General features: G+C 52.4%; 8 protein-coding genes across 8 annotated transcripts; 3 read left to right on the top strand and 5 right to left on the bottom strand.

Moving 5' to 3' along the window:
• Nucleotides 1–66: 66 nt before the first annotated feature.
• On the bottom strand, nucleotides 67–1268 carry M436DRAFT_83434 (heme-dependent catalase; the record flags this gene model as incomplete). The annotated part of the gene is made up of 2 exons (XM_013570609.1): nucleotides 67–828; nucleotides 879–1268. The coding sequence occupies 2 exons, from the start codon at nucleotides 1266–1268 to the stop codon at nucleotides 67–69; spliced, it is 1152 nt and encodes a 383-aa protein (XP_013426063.1).
• Nucleotides 1269–2208: 940 nt separating this feature from the next.
• Nucleotides 2209–4258, top strand: M436DRAFT_50663 (putative Golgi matrix protein; the record flags this gene model as incomplete). Its single annotated transcript, XM_013570431.1, has 3 exons — nucleotides 2209–2321; nucleotides 2895–3898; nucleotides 3957–4258. Coding segments are annotated over 3 exons (1419 nt in total), but the record flags the coding sequence as incomplete, so codon positions are not given.
• Nucleotides 4259–6373: 2115 nt separating this feature from the next.
• Nucleotides 6374–7563, top strand: M436DRAFT_50510 (WD40 repeat-like protein; the record flags this gene model as incomplete). Its single annotated transcript, XM_013570400.1, has 3 exons — nucleotides 6374–6634; nucleotides 6689–7146; nucleotides 7200–7563. 3 exons carry the CDS (start codon nucleotides 6374–6376, stop codon nucleotides 7561–7563), a joined length of 1083 nt encoding a protein of 360 aa, XP_013425854.1.
• Nucleotides 7564–7920: 357 nt separating this feature from the next.
• On the bottom strand, nucleotides 7921–9293 carry M436DRAFT_74237 (putative lactonohydrolase; the record flags this gene model as incomplete). The annotated part of the gene is made up of 3 exons (XM_013570608.1): nucleotides 7921–8489; nucleotides 8549–8725; nucleotides 8780–9293. The coding sequence occupies 3 exons, from the start codon at nucleotides 9291–9293 to the stop codon at nucleotides 7921–7923; spliced, it is 1260 nt and encodes a 419-aa protein (XP_013426062.1).
• A 509-nt stretch (nucleotides 9294–9802) lies between these two features.
• On the bottom strand, nucleotides 9803–11767 carry M436DRAFT_50315 (pheromone processing carboxypeptidase-like protein Kex1; the record flags this gene model as incomplete). Its single annotated transcript, XM_013570362.1, has 3 exons — nucleotides 9803–11125; nucleotides 11172–11532; nucleotides 11586–11767. 3 exons carry the CDS (start codon nucleotides 11765–11767, stop codon nucleotides 9803–9805), a joined length of 1866 nt encoding a protein of 621 aa, XP_013425816.1.
• Nucleotides 11768–12320: 553 nt separating this feature from the next.
• M436DRAFT_50228 (uncharacterized protein) lies at nucleotides 12321–13142 on the bottom strand (the record flags this gene model as incomplete). Its single annotated transcript, XM_013570352.1, has 1 exon — nucleotides 12321–13142. A coding segment is annotated over one exon (822 nt), but the record flags the coding sequence as incomplete, so codon positions are not given.
• A 1473-nt stretch (nucleotides 13143–14615) lies between these two features.
• On the bottom strand, nucleotides 14616–15750 carry M436DRAFT_83428 (WD40 repeat-like protein; the record flags this gene model as incomplete). Its single annotated transcript, XM_013570607.1, has 5 exons — nucleotides 14616–15344; nucleotides 15394–15424; nucleotides 15478–15593; nucleotides 15647–15685; nucleotides 15745–15750. 5 exons carry the CDS (start codon nucleotides 15748–15750, stop codon nucleotides 14616–14618), a joined length of 921 nt encoding a protein of 306 aa, XP_013426061.1.
• Nucleotides 15751–16047: 297 nt separating this feature from the next.
• On the top strand, nucleotides 16048–17825 carry M436DRAFT_50454 (uncharacterized protein; the record flags this gene model as incomplete). The annotated part of the gene is made up of 2 exons (XM_013570395.1): nucleotides 16048–16161; nucleotides 16215–17825. 2 exons carry the CDS (start codon nucleotides 16048–16050, stop codon nucleotides 17823–17825), a joined length of 1725 nt encoding a protein of 574 aa, XP_013425849.1.
• Between the last annotated feature and the right edge of the window lie 487 nt (nucleotides 17826–18312).

Genomic DNA, 18312 nt, shown 5'->3' with positions numbered 1-18312 from the left:
GCATAAAACTATAGAAACAACATACATTCGTTATACATGGCGGTGTAATCGAGAGCCTTGTTTGCCTCAATTGGGTATATCATCCACACTGGTGACATGAACCTCTTTGCGGCCATTCATCTTACGGCGCAGCTTACTCGATGCAGGATACACCACCCTTCTCAATCTGTTGGGTCCGCCCAGAGGCTGGTAGGCCTTCAAGCCATGCCAAGGGTCAACTCTCATGTGATCTTCCCAGAAGGTCTTTCTCTCAAAGTCGAAACTCTCTTGCTTGGGGATCTTGACCGTGGCCACAGTCTGCCAGGGGTACTTTTCAGGATCCCAAACTTTACCGGCGTACTCGACGGGTTGATCTTCCAGGTTCTCACATAGCTGGACTTGGAAGAGATACTCTGCGTCATGTGTGGCATGAAAGGTTTGGAGCCAGCGGTGGAGGATATCTGATCCGTGTTCCGGGCGGATAGTCTCGTCGTAGAGCTTGCGTTGTGTCTCGCTGGACGGCACTAGGCAGTACTTCATGACATAGTCGCCAAAGCGATAGGCGGTCTGCGAGTACTGGCGAGTGCTTTCAAGGTGGGTGTTTCGGACCTTGTCGCGAGCAGTTTGCAACTCTGTATCGTCACGTTTCTCGAGGTGTTTGCGGAGCTCATCCTGGTCGTGACCGTACTTGATGCGCAAGTCGATGATTTCTCTGGTGACTTTGGCCGTGGCAAGGTCGAGGGCCGGAGTGCTGTTGAACTCAATGTCTTGAGTTGGATAGTTCTCGTACATGTCTCCCTCGACGCCGAACAGCTTCATGGCGAAGCCGCGAGGGACAGGGATGCGGTCCTATGAAGGCATTAGATGGTGATTACGAGTAGGAAGAGAGGCGAACATACATCGAGGCCTGGGTCACCGGGCTCAGTGCTGTATCTTGCGACGATGGGAAACTCTCCGCCCTTTGAGAAGAGCTCGCCTTGCTTGAGATGCTTGGGTAGGCTGTCGTCAACGATGAAGGAGCCCTTGACAATTCCATGCGTACGAGCGTGGGTACCGCTGTAGCAATGGCGATGGACGTTCCATTGGGCTTTCTGAATCAGATTGATCTGGTCGGCAACGGCATTGATATCATCCTCTTCGTCATGTGGGATCTTCTCTACACCTTCAGCATCCCAGCGGATATAGTTTCGGTCTGAGAGGTCCTCTTTCTTGAGGTTGTTAGAGTCCTTGTTAGGGGCCTCGTGGACGGTCAAGTTGGAGGTACGATCGACGAGTACAGTGGTAGACATGATGGATGATGAAGGAAATTGCTCAGAACCCTACCAGCACAGAAAGAGGTCTATATACCAATGGTCATCGAGTCTGGACCAAATGCGGGGTGCCGTCCATCTAGGTAATGTGTGCAATCCAATAGGCAGAGGCAGACATAAGCTCTCAGCTAGTCCGTGATTGGGATGTAGTATTTGGCATCGTTGTTGACTTCCCCGCGATTGAGTGGCTTATGGGAGGGGTTCATGGATCAGCAAGAGAGAATCGGCCATACGGAATGGCGGGAATGGTGATGGTGGCTTGAGGGATGGCTGCAGGACATGAGACCAAGGCCGATCTTGACACACTCTTGGCTCCAGAAACAGGTTCAACAGAACTCCGGGAAGCTGGTCGCCAGTGTCTGAGAGTGGCAAGCTGACAAGACGATGGTTGTCGCAGATGAAACGAGTGTGGTGGATAAAGTGGGACAGAGTCGATGGCTGCGGGATCGGGAAGCGGCGTGGGAAAGTGTGGGGAAGTACGGAGCCCCTGCTCGTGCTCGTGGCTAGACTGCCTTGTCAATCGCGACTCTGTAGACATTCAATCATATCCGCTCTCGTGTTCCGAATATGTCTGCTGTTTCGAATGCCGATGCAGCGTCAAAATCGGGTAGGTCCATCTTGTTCCTTCCGACTGACCACACAACGCTGACGCGGCCACGTTGCAGCTTCCAAGAAGAAGAGAAAGAACAAGAAGAAGTCCAATGACAAGACAAAGTCTTCGACAGACGGGCCAGACCTTAACGGCGCTCACGACGACCCTGACGATGATGCCGACGACGACGACACAGCAAGCCGGAAGCAGTCGGTAGCCGGCCTTGATGAACCAACCACTCCACAGCCTCTGCCTCTCAATGGCTCCCAGCAGACTACACACTCGACCTCAGATCCGCCGATACCTCAGACAGACAGCCATGTCAAATCCGAAACACCTGCGAGCCTGGACGCCATAGTCAAGGAGCGTGATTCGCTACGTGAGGAACTGGCCGAATTGCGCAGATCGCTTGAATCTATCCAAGACCAGCACGCGAAAGAGTCGGAAAACAAGAAATCGCAAATTGAGGATGACAAGGCTGCCAAACACGATGCTGAACTCCAAAACCTGCGCAAATCTCTACAAGACACGCAGGACAGGCACCAGCAAGAACTCGACAAACTCAACAAGCAAGCCGAAGATACCCAAGCCACCAAGGACAACGCGGCAGTCGCCGAGTTGCGCGCTTCGATCGAGTCCATGCAGAAGAGTCACCAGCAGGAAACGCAACATCTCAAGGATCAAGCACAACAAGCACAGATCGATAGAGACAACGCAGAAGTCGCTCAGCTGCGTCAGTCCATCTTGTCTATGCAGGAGAAGCACACAGCCGAGATCCAGGACCTAAAGAAGCAAGCCGAGGCTGCCCAGACGACTAGGGATAATTTAGAAATTGCCGAACTCCGCCAATCTCTCGAGTCTAGAACAGCAGAATATCAGAAGCAAGTCGATAGTCTCACCAAGGAAGCACACGAAGCACAGTCGACTGCAGAGAACGCCGAACTCGTAGAGCTACGCAAGTCGCTGGACTCCCTGCGTGAAGAACACCAAAAGGAGGTTGAGGAGCTCAAGAGACAAGCCCAAGAAGCACAAGTCGGAAAGCGGAGCTCGGACGGAGAAGAAGTTGAAAGGCTCAGAACACAGCTACAAGAGATTCAAAAAGGCAAAGAGAACGCTGAGAGCGCGTATCGCACACTCCTGGGCAAGGTCAACACTATCAAGTCGCAACTGGGAGAACGTCTAAAAGCCGATGCCGAAGAACTCTCAAAAGCTCGCGCCGAAATCGAGGACCTACAAGAGGAGAGCAAATCCGCTCGCGAAAGTAAAGAGGAGCTCCAAGCCACCATTGACCAGCTCGAATCCCAACGCAAGGAACATGAAAGCGAGATTGAATCGCTTCGGAGCCGTACCAACGTCAGCCAGTCGAATTGGGTCAAGGAGCGCGATGAATTGATCAGCAGGGAAGCATATGCTCGTGAAGAGTTTGAGAACGCTCGACAAGCCATGCAGGATTGGGAAGTTCTCGCCATGGAAGAGAGGTCCCTGCGTGAATCACTGGGTGAGCGTGTAGCTGAGATCGAAGAGCAACTCAATGCTCAAAGAGAAGCATACGACCGAGCTGCCAGTGAAAGAGACACACAAAACTCGACTGTCGACTCGCTGCAGCGAGCCCTGCAAGACATTCAAGACGCTCGCAAGAAGGAGCTGCGCGAAATGGTCGAGACCTCACAAGCTCAACTCGACGCCTTGCGTGCTCAGACCGAGGAGGCAAAGTCCTCGGCTGCGGCATCAGCAGAGGAACTTGAGAAGATACGGAAGGAGCTCGAGCATGCTCTGCCATTTGAAAAAGAGGTCAAGGAGAAAAACTTGCTGATCGGGAAACTACGGCATGAAGCGGTCATTCTCAACGACCACCTCACGAAGGCTTTGCGATTCTTGAAACGCGGCAAGCCCGAGGACAACGTGGATCGTCATATCGTGACCAACCATTTCCTGCATTTCTTGATATTGGATCGCAGCGATCCGAAGAAATTCCAGGTTTTGCAATTGATTGCTGCACTACTTGGTTGGAGCGAAGGTATGTTCTCGTCCACATCATCTGGAACCACCACTAGCACCGACACTAACACTTTGAGCAGAACAAAGAGAACAAGCCGGATTAGCACGACCAGGTGCCTCCAACTCGATGCTCAAAATTCCTCTATCGCCTTTCCGTCGCACACCATCAACACCCTCATTATCAGACGCCAGCTTTGACAATCACCAAGGAGGAAGCAAAGAGTCGCTCGCAGAACTCTGGTCTGACTTCTTGGAGCGAGAGGCACAGGAGGGAGGCATGCATGGTAGCCGTAGTGGCAGTTTCGCCATGATGTCGCCAACACAGGAGAGACCTGCTTCTTCTGGAGGACTGGGCTTTGGAAGTCCTAGGCCTACTTAGATGATGGCTTCGGTCTTACCAAACATGAAAAGTAGAGGATCATTGTTGTTTATATATTTTCTTCTGTTCTCCAAAGCGATTGTCCATTTGCAGTTTGATAGAGATGTATGCATCTACTTCTTTCTCTTCAGAGTCTCTTCTTTGTCCGTGTTTTGGCTCTTGTCTTGCCTGTGAGACTAGATAATGCTTTGCCGGCGTCTGCTTTCTCCTCTCAACCACCGCTTCGTGAGCATACTGCCTCCCTAGCCGGCGATGGCTCGTATTGGAAATCAATATCGAACAATAGTCGACCAGCGATGAATGACGTCCGGTCACCGACCGCCATGGCTGAAGTTAGCTCTCGTGTTCGGAGGATAGCTAGATGATAGCAGTCGCTGCGTGAATGCACGTCAAGAGCCTGGTGGTCTCTATTACATGAAACATGATAGAGACGACGGAAGTGTTGGACTGCTCGGCGCGTGTAGATGGGTTCCTCTCTGCCAGCACTTCGATGATAGCATGACAGAGCTCTGGCTGTAAGCTGCACCTTCGTGACTGCAAGCAAGAGATACTATGGGCAAGATTACACGCGATATGATGGACAGCTGATTGTGCAAGAACATGTTCATTCATTTTTCATTTCTTTCTAGGATCTTGCAGTGTATATGGGAAAAAGAGGAATACATCAAATCGTTCTGTCAGATACCGTCGTAGGAAATGTAGCATCAATGGACCAGCCTCGCCCCAATGAAGGGTGACGAAGTGGAAATCTCAGTGCTTGACTCTATACCTTTTCATCATCATGTAGAACGATTTGTGTGTGTTGTGTAAAGGAATCTGGCACGTTTGACCGAGCAGAGGCGTGGCAGCGAGCGCAGTGAGACGCGACAACAGCCACCCTACACAGACCCAAAGTGTTTGGTGAACTCCTCGCATCAAGAATAAGCCCCATCGAGTTACCTCTTTCTTTCAAAAGAAGGCAATCGCATATCTTTCGACCTCGACGAAGAAGATGCCGGATGCCCTTCCTGTGACTCCCGCAGCCCAAAGACGGCGAGATTACCAAGACGAACCCATCACCTCCTCTCCACGACGCCAGAAGGACCCCTTAGCCAGCCCCGTTGCCCAGCCGCGGACTCATATCCTCATCCCCTTTGCAGGCGAGGCGACCGAGCAAGAGACCAGCAACAAGACCAACAGCGCACATGAAGAGTGCAAATGGCGACAGGGACCATGTCCAGGCAGCGAAACGGAAGGGACAGGCGTGTAAGCCGCAGGTGTGCTTGCATCTATGGCGGCGCGTTTCCGCATACCACGAGAAGACCCATGGCGTGTCCGGGGACTTTCTCCCAAAGCGAGAAGAAGCAGAAAGAGAGCCAGAGCGCCCTTTCGGTGTGGAAGCTTTGATTGCGATTGTTTGAGCGAGGAGTTGAGGGAAGGAAAGAGAGAAAGCTTTGGGCGGACAGGATTTTGTAACAAAGCTGCATGCGCACAGGCGCGGACGCGGCGGAACATCGGTCTCAGAAAACGCCGGGCGGTGTAGGCAGCGGGTCGCAGGGCAGCGCTCGGTTCGGCGTCGTGAGCTCTACAAGATTCAATAGCTACGCAGAATACCACGTCTTGCTGTCGCATCTCATACCGCCGTCTTGCTCGCGTCTGGCTTGCTTGTCCTGCTTAGTCGCCATATAATACGGTACGTAACAAATCCTCGCGCCCTGTGCTCCGCACCATCATGGCCTTCACCTCGCTCTCCATCGCTTGCGCAACTCGGCGCGACAACTGCACAACATGGACGATTACTACGATGCCGACAGCGAGGGAGAGGCTTCATCTCCCGTGCTTGCTCCTATACACAGTCCTCAGATTGGACGTGTGTCGCGCTTCGTAGAGACGGGACTGATCAATGAGCCCATAGACCCCCCCACCGTGCGCATTGTCTATCCAGGAATCACGCGCATCACCACCTTCTACCCTCAAGCACATCTTGATCGCCTCGAGCACGACAGACGCAACTTCGACCTCCAAACTCTCAAGTACGAGAAGGCTTGCTCGGACTCAATATCCCTCAGGGACTTGCACGACTTTTACATCTCCGACACATCCCTCGACGGCCACTTCTCCGATTCGGAAAATACAATGGCCGGCATCTTTGGTAGCGCTCCTGCCGCAGCCACCTCGACCACTGCCACACAAGGCAGCATTGCCAACGATGTTACCCTCAATGGCGCACAGACCGACAGCATCCAGGACTTGAGCTTCTCCCCCGTGTCTGGCCATCTCTCTGTCGCATCATGGGACAACAAAGTCTACATCTACGAGGTCAACGAGGATGGTTCCAACCAGGGGAAGACCATGATGGACCTCAAGGCTCCCGCCCTGAGCACCTGCTGGTCAAAGGTATGTTACCTCCGACCTTGACACTTTATCAAGCAGCAACTGACGCACACACAGGACGGCAGACAAGTCTTCGGCGCCGGCGCCAACAACCAGGCAATGATGCTCGATCTCGGAAGCGGTGCCACCACTCCCCAGACAGTCGCTGCACACGACCAACCCATCAAGTGCATTGAAAGCATCTCAGTCAACGGCCAAAACATGATCGTCACTGGTTCCTGGGACAAGACCATCAAGTACTGGGACTGCCGCCAACAAAACCCTGTCGCTTCCGTTCAGTGCAAGGAGCGCGTCTACGCCATGGACACACGCGATCAACTTCTTGTCGTCGCTACCGCCGATCGCTACGTCGAGATCTTCAACCTCAACCAGCCTGCAACTGCATACAAGACAATCCAGAGTCCTCTCAAATGGCAAACCAGAACTATCAGCTGTTTCGCCGATGCCACAGGTTTCGCTATCGGTTCCATCGAAGGTAGATGTGCCATCCAATACGTCGAGGAAAAGGACTCGAGGTGAGTTTACCCACCCGCTTGCCGTGCGAACACAAGACTGAAATTCTGCCCAGCTCAAACTTCTCGTTCAAGTGCCATCGCCAGAACGCCCCCAACACCCGCGATGTGTCCAACGTCTACTCGGTCAACTCCATCTCCTTCCACCCTGTCCACGGCACCTTCAGCACAGCTGGTAGCGACGGCACATTCCACTTCTGGGACAAGGACGCCAAGCACCGCCTCAAGGGTTACCCTGAGGTTGGTGGAAGCATCAGCTGTACCGACTTCAATCACAACGGCACCATCTTCGCCTACGCTGTCTCGTACGACTGGCACCAGGGATACGCAGCCAACAACCCTCAGTACCCCAACAAGGTCATGCTGCACGGCATCAGCGGCGATGAGTGCAAGCCCAGACCCAACGCCAAGAAGCGATGAACTTGATGTTCCGATGCACTCTTGTCAATCGAGAGGCAGAAATATCTTTGCTTTAATCACGACCAATGCCGGGGTTGAGAGGCTACACAAGGGAATGCCTGTGTAATAACAACACCAAATCTACGCATGGAGCGCGGCGCACGGCGTTTTAAATGGCTTGTCACTGGGGGGAGGTGAAGGAAAACAGTGCTACGAGATGGTCTGAGGATCAGTCAGCTCCGCCCAGGACGTCATCATTGCTGTTTATGCTCAAAAAGAAGGCGAAGAGAGAATTCGTTTCTAACACACCATTTGCTCTTACAAACAAATGGACTACATATTCAAAGAGTTTGTCAAAGCCTTTCTTCAGAAGTCTCGTCAAGTGTAGCTCTTACTCAAATCCTGACCCTTCAACTCCCACTTGACCCTCGAAATCCCACCTTGACCCATCAACCAAAACTCTGTAAGATTGCCACCCGCCCAAGCGAAGTTCTGGACCACGTAATCCGTCTGAATCCTCAATACCAGACTGCCACTGCAATCCAATACATCTACTCCTTTTCCGGCTCCTGTGACTACATATCCATTCTGTGCCACTTTCAAACCGTCGGGTACCCATTCCTGCGAATAGTAGAATGGACGCTTGTTGATGAGTGCAACCTCACCACTGACTGCATCATCGAGCAGATCGTATTTGTAGATTGTGTGTGCGGAAGTTTGGTTCCAGTGGGATGCATGCAGGTGAGGGTAAGCAGATGAAATCACTCCATCGACTGAGGAAGTGTCGCTGATGTAGATGTTGCGGCCCTCGGGAGAGATGGCAATGCCATTGGGTTGGCCTAGTGTGTCGTCTATGACCCAAACTTGACCTGTGGACGGGCGAAAACGGTAGCTTTGGGAGCGAAGTTGAGGTGCAGTGTCGGTTAGGGCGTTGAACCATGAGTAGTCTGTTCTTCTTATCAGTATTTTGGGTTCGTGGGAAGGAGATGAAGAGTGAGGAAAGTACCTGGGTCGGTGAACCAGACATCGCCTCTCGAATCCACAAAGAGATCGTCCACAGTGTTGAAGTACCAGCCGAAATAGTTGTTCAGAAGCGTAGTCGTCTTGTTGGTATGAGGATCAAGTGTTCTGATGCCAGCTCTCTGCTCTGTACCGCCGATCGAATTATTGCCTCCCGAAGCACCTGTACTCATGTAAGCTCTTTATCTTGCTATCACTGTACTCCAGATTGACTCACCCCAGTAGATTAGCCCCTTATGGAAGGTACCACCATTGGGCGCATAAACAGGCGGATCACTCAGAAACTCGCTCAACTCTGGCGGCTCTTTGTTCAAATCCACCACCAACTGCGGCAAGAAACCAGCAGGAGGAGCCAACTGACTCAAAAACAGCTTGTTCAACCCAGGCACATAAACAGGAGCCTCGTGAACAGCCTCACTGACGTTAAACACTTTCTCATACGTGGGATTGGCTCCCAGGATAGCCAACCCTCTTTCTCGATCATAGACGATGAAATTGGAGTTGTTGAGCAGAGAAAAGGATGTATCGTTGGGGACTGAAGTGGCAGAGAAGGGGATGGAGGTGCCGTTGAACGAATCTGGGCGGAAGAAATGGTAGGGCATTACTGCTGCGTAGCGATTCACACAGACGACATTGGAAGGACCGCAGTGTTGGACCAAGGGATTGACCACACCGACTTGGGCCAAAGCCAGTGGGATGAAGGAGAGGACAGTGATCAGAGATATGAGCATCTTGGAAGCAAAATCCAACCAAGAAGCAGGATATAAGAACGAAGAGGAAATAGCTGGCCACCTACCCTGCACCTTGTTTATATACTTGTGTTTTTCGAGAGAGGGGAACATCGGTCGTCTTACACTCAAGCACACTGACGTCTTCGACATGCAATCAGCCAGAACTAAACATCTTGTTATCGGCTATACCATCCACATGGCTGTACCTGTCCAGCGGGGTTCCTACATGCTAGTGCGGAGAAGGCATAGAAGAGGTTGTATGTTTGGTAGACAGATCGTCCAGGTCCCATGCATCTTGGCAATGGAAATGAGGGGCTGACATGGGGAAGAAGAAAAAACAAGCAATTTGGAACTGCCGATGCATAGAAGCTATATCATGCGGCGAGAAGACCGAGACATGGGATAGAGGGGGGTATCAGAGAGTCGGCTGGTCGATCACAGACAAGACCTCCTCGAATTGGACCGATGCGTATGCTGTGATGTTACATTGCTTTTGACTAGACACTAATCTATCTACCACGCTGAGGATGGGAAGATGGCTTGCCATGGTCGTCATCGTCGCTGTCCTCTCCCACATCAAATCGTTCTCTCTCATGATTGTGAGGACTAGTCAACTCATCCAACTCTGCCTCGTCGAAATCAGCAGCTTCCAGATCTCTTCTTGCTTGTTTCCTTCTGTTCTCAGAGTTGAGACCCATACCATCCATGTCAGGGTTGAGCGAGAGTCCGCGGTAGCCGGCTGCACTTCTCCTTTGTCGCCAGATGAAGTATCCCCAAGCTGCCACGGCAACGACAACAACGACTAGTGCAACCTCACCAGATTTGTAGTATGCCTTCCAGATTGCTTGCTGCAAAGCCTCCTTCTCGGCTTCCTCGGCTGCGGTGCTGTTGGGATGACCTCCAACACTGGTTAGAGGACCCTTCTCGCCGTCAATTCGACTGTCGGTGGGTGTGCCTCCTACACTATCAATGTCCACCTTCATAAAACGGTCCAGCATATCTCTACTGCGGCGAGGGTAGTCGAATGGAACCATGTGCGAGGCGTTGTAGAAGAGGACGTATGTAAGGTTGCGAGCCTCTTGCCAGATGCCGGCAGGCTCGTTTTCGAAAGTCCAGTCACGGCGAGGTGCCCAAACACCGGGTGCTGTTTCGAAACCCTTGCCGCCATTCCACTGCATTCTGTTGATGAGCTCCTCAGTGCCTATGTGGTTACAAATGAGATCTTTGTCGCCCGAGAAGAGCAAGATTGGGACTTGTTCAAGCAGAGCGGGCAGGATCTCATAAGAAGGTTTCGCCTCGCGAGCCCTGAAGGCCGAGCCGACCTGCCCGTTACACTCGGTCCAGCCACTGGTCTTGCCAGCGTTGATGTGCAAAGCAGCAGTGACGTCCTGGCGGCGAAGATAAGGCTTGACTGAAGTGAGGTCCGGGGGCCAGTTCATGCCGCAACTGGGGTATGCATCATCCAGACGCACGTCGTACATGTTGACGCATTTGCCGTGCTCTTCGTTGCTGACTCTCAGAATCTCTTGCAGGACGTTTTCGCACGATGGCACATCGACGTGATCCTTTCCACCCTTGTCGAGGTCTTGTATACATTTTGCGTTCTGGGCCTCGACCCTCTTGGAATTGTCGGAGCCGTCCTTGATCAAGCCATTTTTCTTTGCGTAGGGAAGGTATGAGAGAGATTGGTCGACTGTCGAGATCCAACCGTTGCCAATGAGGAGGCCGGCGAGGTTCCACTTCTTGCTCTTCTGTTCGGCGTTGCGCTTGAGGATGGCTTCGGCTAGGTAAGGAATGTACTGGCCGGCGTATGATTCACCCGCGATGTAGAGCTGCATGTTGTAAGCGTTTGTACGTGATAGACAGAACCGTACTCACGTCGTCGTTGGCGTATTCGGGAAAGATGGTGTAGAACTTCTCCAAAAACTGCACCATCTGGGTGGAAGCATCGCTCAGCTCATGAACGTAGCTGTCAGTATCGACGTAGCTGAAGCCAGTTCCCACGGGTTGATCGACGAAGAGCAAGTTCGCAAACTCGGCCCAAGAGCCGTTGTTGTATGCCAGATTGCCGTCGGGCTTGACTCTGTAGGGGCCAACCTCCATCATGGCACCATCCATAGAACTACATCCTGGGCCTCCGTTGAGCCATAGTACTGTGCGTTGCTTGTTGGCGATGTGGCGGTTCTGGTAGTGCCAGAAGAAGAGGTTGCCATGATGTTCAGGTGTGATTTCGACATGACTTGAGTGCAGTGTCAGCTTTGGGGTTGTGTGGATCCAGGACGAGATTCGTACCCAGCATGCATCTTGAGCAAAGGCTCAGGAGCTCCAGGCAGTGACGAGACAAAATAGTCGGCAGCCGTCTTGTCGGCGACGGCGCCGGACGTCCAGGAGGAACAGTACAGTAGGCCACATGCCAGCGTCCTGGTCCATGTCGGTCGACTCGTCCGGTGTGCAGAGTTTGCGAAGATGTGCATCACGGGCTTCTGCTACCTCATGCCAGATGACAGATAATCGGTGTCGTCGTCGAATAAGGATGCCAAGGGTGAGGCTCGAGGGGTCAGAAGTGTCCTCTAACACCAACAGTTGAATGGCCTTTTTGCTAGTACAAGGGCTTGCAACTGCGCTCAAGGACTGTCAGCAAGGTAAAGTGAGAAGGATAACATCGATCGAGTCGCAGAAAGGAGTCCCTTTGTCACTGCCCCGTTGATGAAGCGAACACGCGGCTTCCCCGGACTTTCTCAACCACCCTGATCTGCAAGCCTTCTTTCTACGCCATGAGCACAAAGACAATGCAGCGATTCTGGTCATCAATGACTTTGTATCTCAATGCTGTCCGTATCAATGCTGGGTTATGGCTAGGTAGGCTTTTTTTCCACGTCTCCATCTCAATCTCTGGCTTGCTCCGTTTCATTATCATCTCCCTTTTGTTTCTCGCTTCCCTCTTCATCTCTGTCTGTTGTTCATTTGTGTCGTGCCCAGCCTTGTTGCTCTCCTTTCGCTCACCCTGTCCTTCTCTTCGTGTCTGAATCACTGGCTACCGCGAACGCGAACGCTTTCAGCACTGTGGAGGATCTGTCTAACCAAAGGTCTAGGGCAGTCTTCCTCGGCCGAGGCTATGTAGGAACGAGGAATGGCGGTGTCCCAAGGACGTAGGTATCTTCTGGCAGTTGCTCTGAAATGGCCACGGAGTTTGTCTTGGTCACAGCCGGCAGGTGCTCTGATACCCATTGCGCGGATGATTGCATCCCATCCGCGGACCCGATCGACTCCAGCCAATCCACCGTAGGACTTGATGTACTCGTGGACCTTGGCGATGTCAACACGCTGCTGCTGAACCTTTGCTGCGGTCCACCACTGGCCGTTCTCGGTTGCGCTAAGAAGAGCGGCGATAAAGCTTCCAGAAAGGCATTCGTAGTCGACAGCTGGACGCTTAGGGAGATTGCACTTGTTGGCGTCACGCTCAATTGCCACGAGATAGTGGCAGAGCTTGCTGGTTTCTGGAAGTTGATCCCATGCCATAGCAATGGTGTTGACGTCAAGACGAACAGGCAGACCTCCAGGTCTAATACGTCCGTCAAGCTTGCATAGGATTAGGTTGGCCAAGGCTGGAACACCTCTGCGGTCAGCGAAGCTGTAGATCTCCACGAGAGCAGACAAGACCTCTGCGGCTGACATGGTCCAGTTCGAGTCCATGAAGTTGAGATTGCCGTGTTTGAGCCAGTGGTAGAAGATCTTAAACAGATCGAGGCGGTCATCAAGTAAAATCTTGTTGGCCCTGGCCTCCATAAAGCGACCATTGAGCGCAGTCTTGAAGAAGCTTGACTTGCTACACAAGAGGTCCTTCTCGACGAGGAACTTTTGGCCGGTGCCGGAGATCTACCTCAACATGACGTTGCTAACCATTTCACTAGCACTGCGTCAGCGATACCATACTGCGTTGATCCGTTCGGGTCGTATACACACGGAATTGGGATCCACGATCCATCTGCACCATCTGAAGCATTCTGGACGACTGGGTCTTCACCTGTATCGAGTGAAGATCCCTCGACGACCTCATGCACGGCAATTGTGGGAGCCACATCTAGAACCCCGATGTTGCTCATGGTGAATGGAAGTCCAGTCTGGTTGCTCTCGGGTACTGCGGATAACGTGGGAGCCTCGTCCACAGCTTCGATGCCGCTCATGGTGAAGGAGCCATATTGTTCTGGGTATGCTCCTGGCATATTGTTTCCTGTATGAGACTCGTCCATGGTCTCGACGCCAGGTTCATTGGCATAGATCTTGGCAATTTGAGACGAGAGGCTTGCGCGGGTCCGATGATAAATGTTAAACATTGTCGGTGTGGATGTCGAGGCTTTTTGAACCGACGAGGAAGATCTGAAGAATTGGATGGGCGTGGCGCGCAGACCAAAGCTGCGAACCAAGTGTGCTGTTGAGAATGACGGATGATGGAAGAGGAAGTGTGTGTAAGAGGAAGAAGGAAGAAGGACCAACAACTTGCCACAAGAAGGATATATGTTGTTGTTCAAGAGGAGGAAAAGAGGGAAGATCAACGTGAGAGATGAGGTGAGAGCAGATCAAAGACTGCGAAGAGTGAGGTGAGGGAACCCACAACGACTGCGGAGGAGTGAGAGGCGACCTCACGAAGTGAAGAGCGCAAGATTTGCTCCGCTTCACAACAATCGACTCACTTCTTCGATGGCTAAGCTCGTGCAAAAGGTCGATAACGAGTGGCAAGTGCAAGTGTAAGAAGATCTGGCCAGAAAGATGTTGAGTCTGAGTAGAGGGAGGCTCGCAGGCGAACAATTGATAGTTGAGTCCGATGCGGTCGCTGGTTGACGAAGTAAATGAGCGTCAACGAATGGCTTCACTTTGATCAGACGTATAATTATGATCGTCTCGGGCGGAAGATCAAGGTTGTGATATCTTCCAATGGTTCACCGTTCAGGAACACGAATAAGGACACAATCATGTTCACTTTACATGCTGCCTCCTATGCTACCTCCGTCCCTTGTCTCAACCACAGAGACTGTCGCTGTCAAGTTGAATTACAGCAAAGTGGTGGTGAATCGCAGGCAAGGTCCCAAGAGGGTCATTGAGGACGCTGTGGGTGTGTGTTTCTCCTGCGTCCTGTACGCTATGCCGTGTGGTCGTTCGCTTATGTGCATATCGTGGCTGCCTAAAACGTATGCTCGTTGCAACGTCGTCGCTCTGCGGAATGGAAATGGGGAGAGGTTCTATACAGGACAAGGTCAATGACATAAAATTGTATTGCTAAAACGGGATGAACCTGATGCGAATGCTTTCTGTGCAGCGCAACATCTACTCCTCGATAGTCTTCACGCAGTCCCATCCACCCTTGAGGCTCTCCTTCCACAAGCTGACTCTGTTGTCGCCACCGCTGACAGCCAGGACGTTGCCGCTCAGACTCCAGCTGACACGCCAGACAACAGCATCAAACTTGAGCTCTGTGCTTTGCCAGTTTGATGAGCTCGCAGGATCAGCATTTGCCTGACACGTCCAGATTCGTACAGTTCTGTCTTGCGAGGCCGAAGCAATGTACGACTTGGAGAGGGGTGTGGGTGACCATGCGACATCGCGCACCCAGTCCGAGTGTCCTGCAAGCGTACAGATGTTGTCGTACGATTGAGACTGAGGGTTGAAGTCCCAGAGCTTGACCAGGTTGTCGCTGCCGCCTGTGACGAAGCGACGTAGCGGTTGTGGTTGAGATTGAGGGGTTTGAGCAGCAGCGAGCTGGGCGGGCAGGAGTGATGGACTCCATGAAACGGCATTGACGCCCATGGCGTGTGCTGGGAAGATGGAGTGCGAGAAGGAGTTATCGCTGAAGGTGATGACGGAGACCGAGCCGTCGGACGAGGCGCAAGCCAGATGGCAACCGGGCTCTGGCGGTGACCAGGCAATCAGATTGACGCTGGCGGTGTGGAGGGTAAAATCGTAGATGCGCTGCCATTGGCCGTTCTGTTCGCGCCAGACAAAGATCTTGCCGTCGTAGGATGATGAAGCGAGGATGGTGCCGTATTTTGGGTGTGCCTGGATGGGGTCAACGAGAGGTACGGCATGCAGAGAGCAGAGAGCGTACCCATGAAACACACCAGACAGCGCCGTCATGTCTGCAGAAAGAGGTCAGACGAGCAACAGAAGGTCTATGTAGAAAGGCACGTACCCCTTGAGTGTGTCTACCAAGCGGTGTGAGTCTCCCTCAACCTCGAAAATCTTGATCGTCTTGTCGGATGAGCAGGTTGCTAAGCGGCGTCCGTAATAGTCGAGAACGGCATCGTGCTGTTTGCCAGTCAATGAATGCAAGCTTGCGCCAGGGGTCTTGGGGAGCATACGATCATGTCATCGTGACCGGAATTCGAGATGACTTGAGCCTGTCGAGCGCGTTGTTAGCTACGTGGTAGTCCTACTGGTGAGAAAAGGAGAGTCGGACTACCATGTTGGCGATGTGGTGTGCAGAGTGGATATATTATTATGGTCGGGTCGCGCGCGGTATTGCCAGCTATGCGCTCAAGCTGGAGTATGAGCGGCGCCAAGCTTTCCGCAGGCCGGCGATAGGCTGGATTATCAGCTTATCGCCGACTCGGGAAGCCGGGGATCGCACCTCGGTTGCCGCACGCGCCCATGATTTGCATGTGCATGTGTTGCAGCTACCGCCTTCTTTCTTGCGATCCAGCCGACATGTAGCTATCCATACAATCCACCATCACTCAACTTACTCGCCCAGTCCGAGACCATGTCGGACGCCCTCTGCGGACCCTCGAACGCGGTGCGGAATCTGACCAAACACTCGTCAGTTGACCGCACTCTACAGCAGGACCGTTTAGTGTCACGACAGTCGCCTTCTCAAGTACCTCGAACCGCTTCCTCGGCTTCAACCCCTCGTCGCTGACTGCTCCTCAGGGCTTTCGCTCATTCGATCCAAATGTCGCATCACTAGATCCAGAATTCGAGGCTTTCCAAAACGGCCACGCCCTCGCAGGTCCCTCATGGGCTGCTTCTTCTCTCGACACCTTCCACTCGCAAACACCGCCCTTTCAGTCAGCCTCTCCGCTTCCGTCGGCTTCGTGGACCCAAGACTTCAATCGCTTGTCCATCTCGTCTCTGCAGCAACCACAACTCCAACCAGCTCCCCAAGCCTGGCACAATCATTTTGGCCAACATGCACAACAGCCTGCTCCCCTACACGCTACTCCTTCCCGCATGCAGCTGCCCTCGACATCCTTCCTGCCCATGCGCTCCGCTCCGCATTACGCCTCTCAATCCCTACCCTCTCACCAACAACACCTGCCCCAAGACCAATTCGACGAAGCCGCTTTCGAAGCTGCCTTTGATGCTGCTCTGCAAGATGCTTCCATGGACCATGACTCTGCCATGCAACAGGACGATCATCTAGACTCCTTTGACTTCGACTCGTTTCTCCCAGACATCTACCCGCATCTCCCGCTCTTCCGTCTTGCTCTAGCCAATGCTTTGATCACAAATACAGACGAATCACTTCATCGAGCGGCCAAGGTTGTCAATCTTCTCATCCAACATCCTCCGACCATGGATCCCGTCCAAGCCATGCTGTTGCGACCTCTGTTGTCCGCCTTGAATGATCCCAAACGCACCTTGTTTCGGGAACGATATTGCTATGAGCCCGCCTTGGATGACATGTTGGATGGTCTTGCTCGGCAAAGTGAGAACACTCGACTTGGCATAGATGCTCAGACTGAGCAACTGTTGGCCTCGTACGCGGATTTGCTATGGCAGAGAACCGAGTCGAATCACCTGCAGCCCAGCAATGTTCCTCGTTCTGCCGACAATGCTTACTGGCTTGACAATTTCTTCCGGGAGGAGGATTCGATTGCTGCTCAGAACATCACCCAGTATTCTACAAAACTTTTGACCGAGAGCTTCAATCGCCAAATCATATCAGACCCCAATTCCCAAGCCCTGAGCCGAGTGCTAGATCTGGAGTATGAAGTTTACTCTAGGCGGCCCGCTCTAGCGAACATCGCCACGCAGCGACCAGTGTCTGATCAGGAGCGAGAGACTATGTTATTTGATATGATGGAACACATTCTAGCGGCGCCAGAAACGGTCGAGGCTTTGGAAGCGGTGAATTCACATGCACTCGGAGACCAACAAACCCACTTCCGCCTGTCGGAGCAGCAGAGAGAAAGAATGATTGAGCGCCAGAGAGCGTTGGAACAAGAACACGCCAGAAATCCCCTGACGCACGTCTCGCGGGAGATTCCTATCACGGCAGAAGATATCATTGAGTCAGTGGAGGAAGACGCGTTGCCGGATGTGATGGATGAGGAGTCAGAGCAACAGCGTCGAGATCAGAGGGAGTTGGACCGGCAGAACGACGATGAGCTAGCCCAAACTGCAGCCAATCTACTTGAGCGTGTGTCTGACAACCAGACATCGAAATTCAAGAATAGTGCCTTCCTTGGACTTATGAGACAGCTTGCGGACAGAGAGATCAGAGTTGAAGGAGACAAAATGGTACCTGTGAGTACATGAAGAGAAACGTACTTCTGAAAGCAAGTTCTAACAGCCTTCTGTCAGACCAACACGAACAATGCTGTGGGCAGCGATCATCCTGCTGCAATGGCAGCTCAAGATGGACAAGAGGTTGTGAATTTGCTCGACCAGCCCGGCGCCATGATGGATCAAGGTAAGCATCAATCTTTCGGTGCTAGTCCGCAAGTATGCCTAACACCTCCAAGATCCTGAATTTATGATGACAAGCCCATTTGCGTCTGCTGACGATTACTGAATCACGCTCTGACGACTCGATGTCCTTATACTGAAAACACGCTCAACCTAGGCCGCAGATCCAATGCACACTCGTACAGTGCTGGGTGTTTTTTCAAGAAGGACATGCAATTCCTTCCGATTGCATGAACTATCAATATATATGATATACTGAAGCCGAAAGAATTTCGGCTCTACCTGGCTGTATGTTCAATTCAAAGATGAAACTATTATCCTGTATTTATCATTAGCG

The sequence above is a fragment of the Aureobasidium namibiae genome (assembly GCF_000721765.1).
Source record: "Aureobasidium namibiae CBS 147.97 unplaced genomic scaffold scaffold_12, whole genome shotgun sequence".
In the NCBI taxonomy this organism is placed as follows: Eukaryota; Fungi; Ascomycota; class Dothideomycetes; order Dothideales; family Saccotheciaceae; genus Aureobasidium; species Aureobasidium namibiae.
This window is presented reverse-complemented; position numbering and strand designations above follow the sequence as displayed.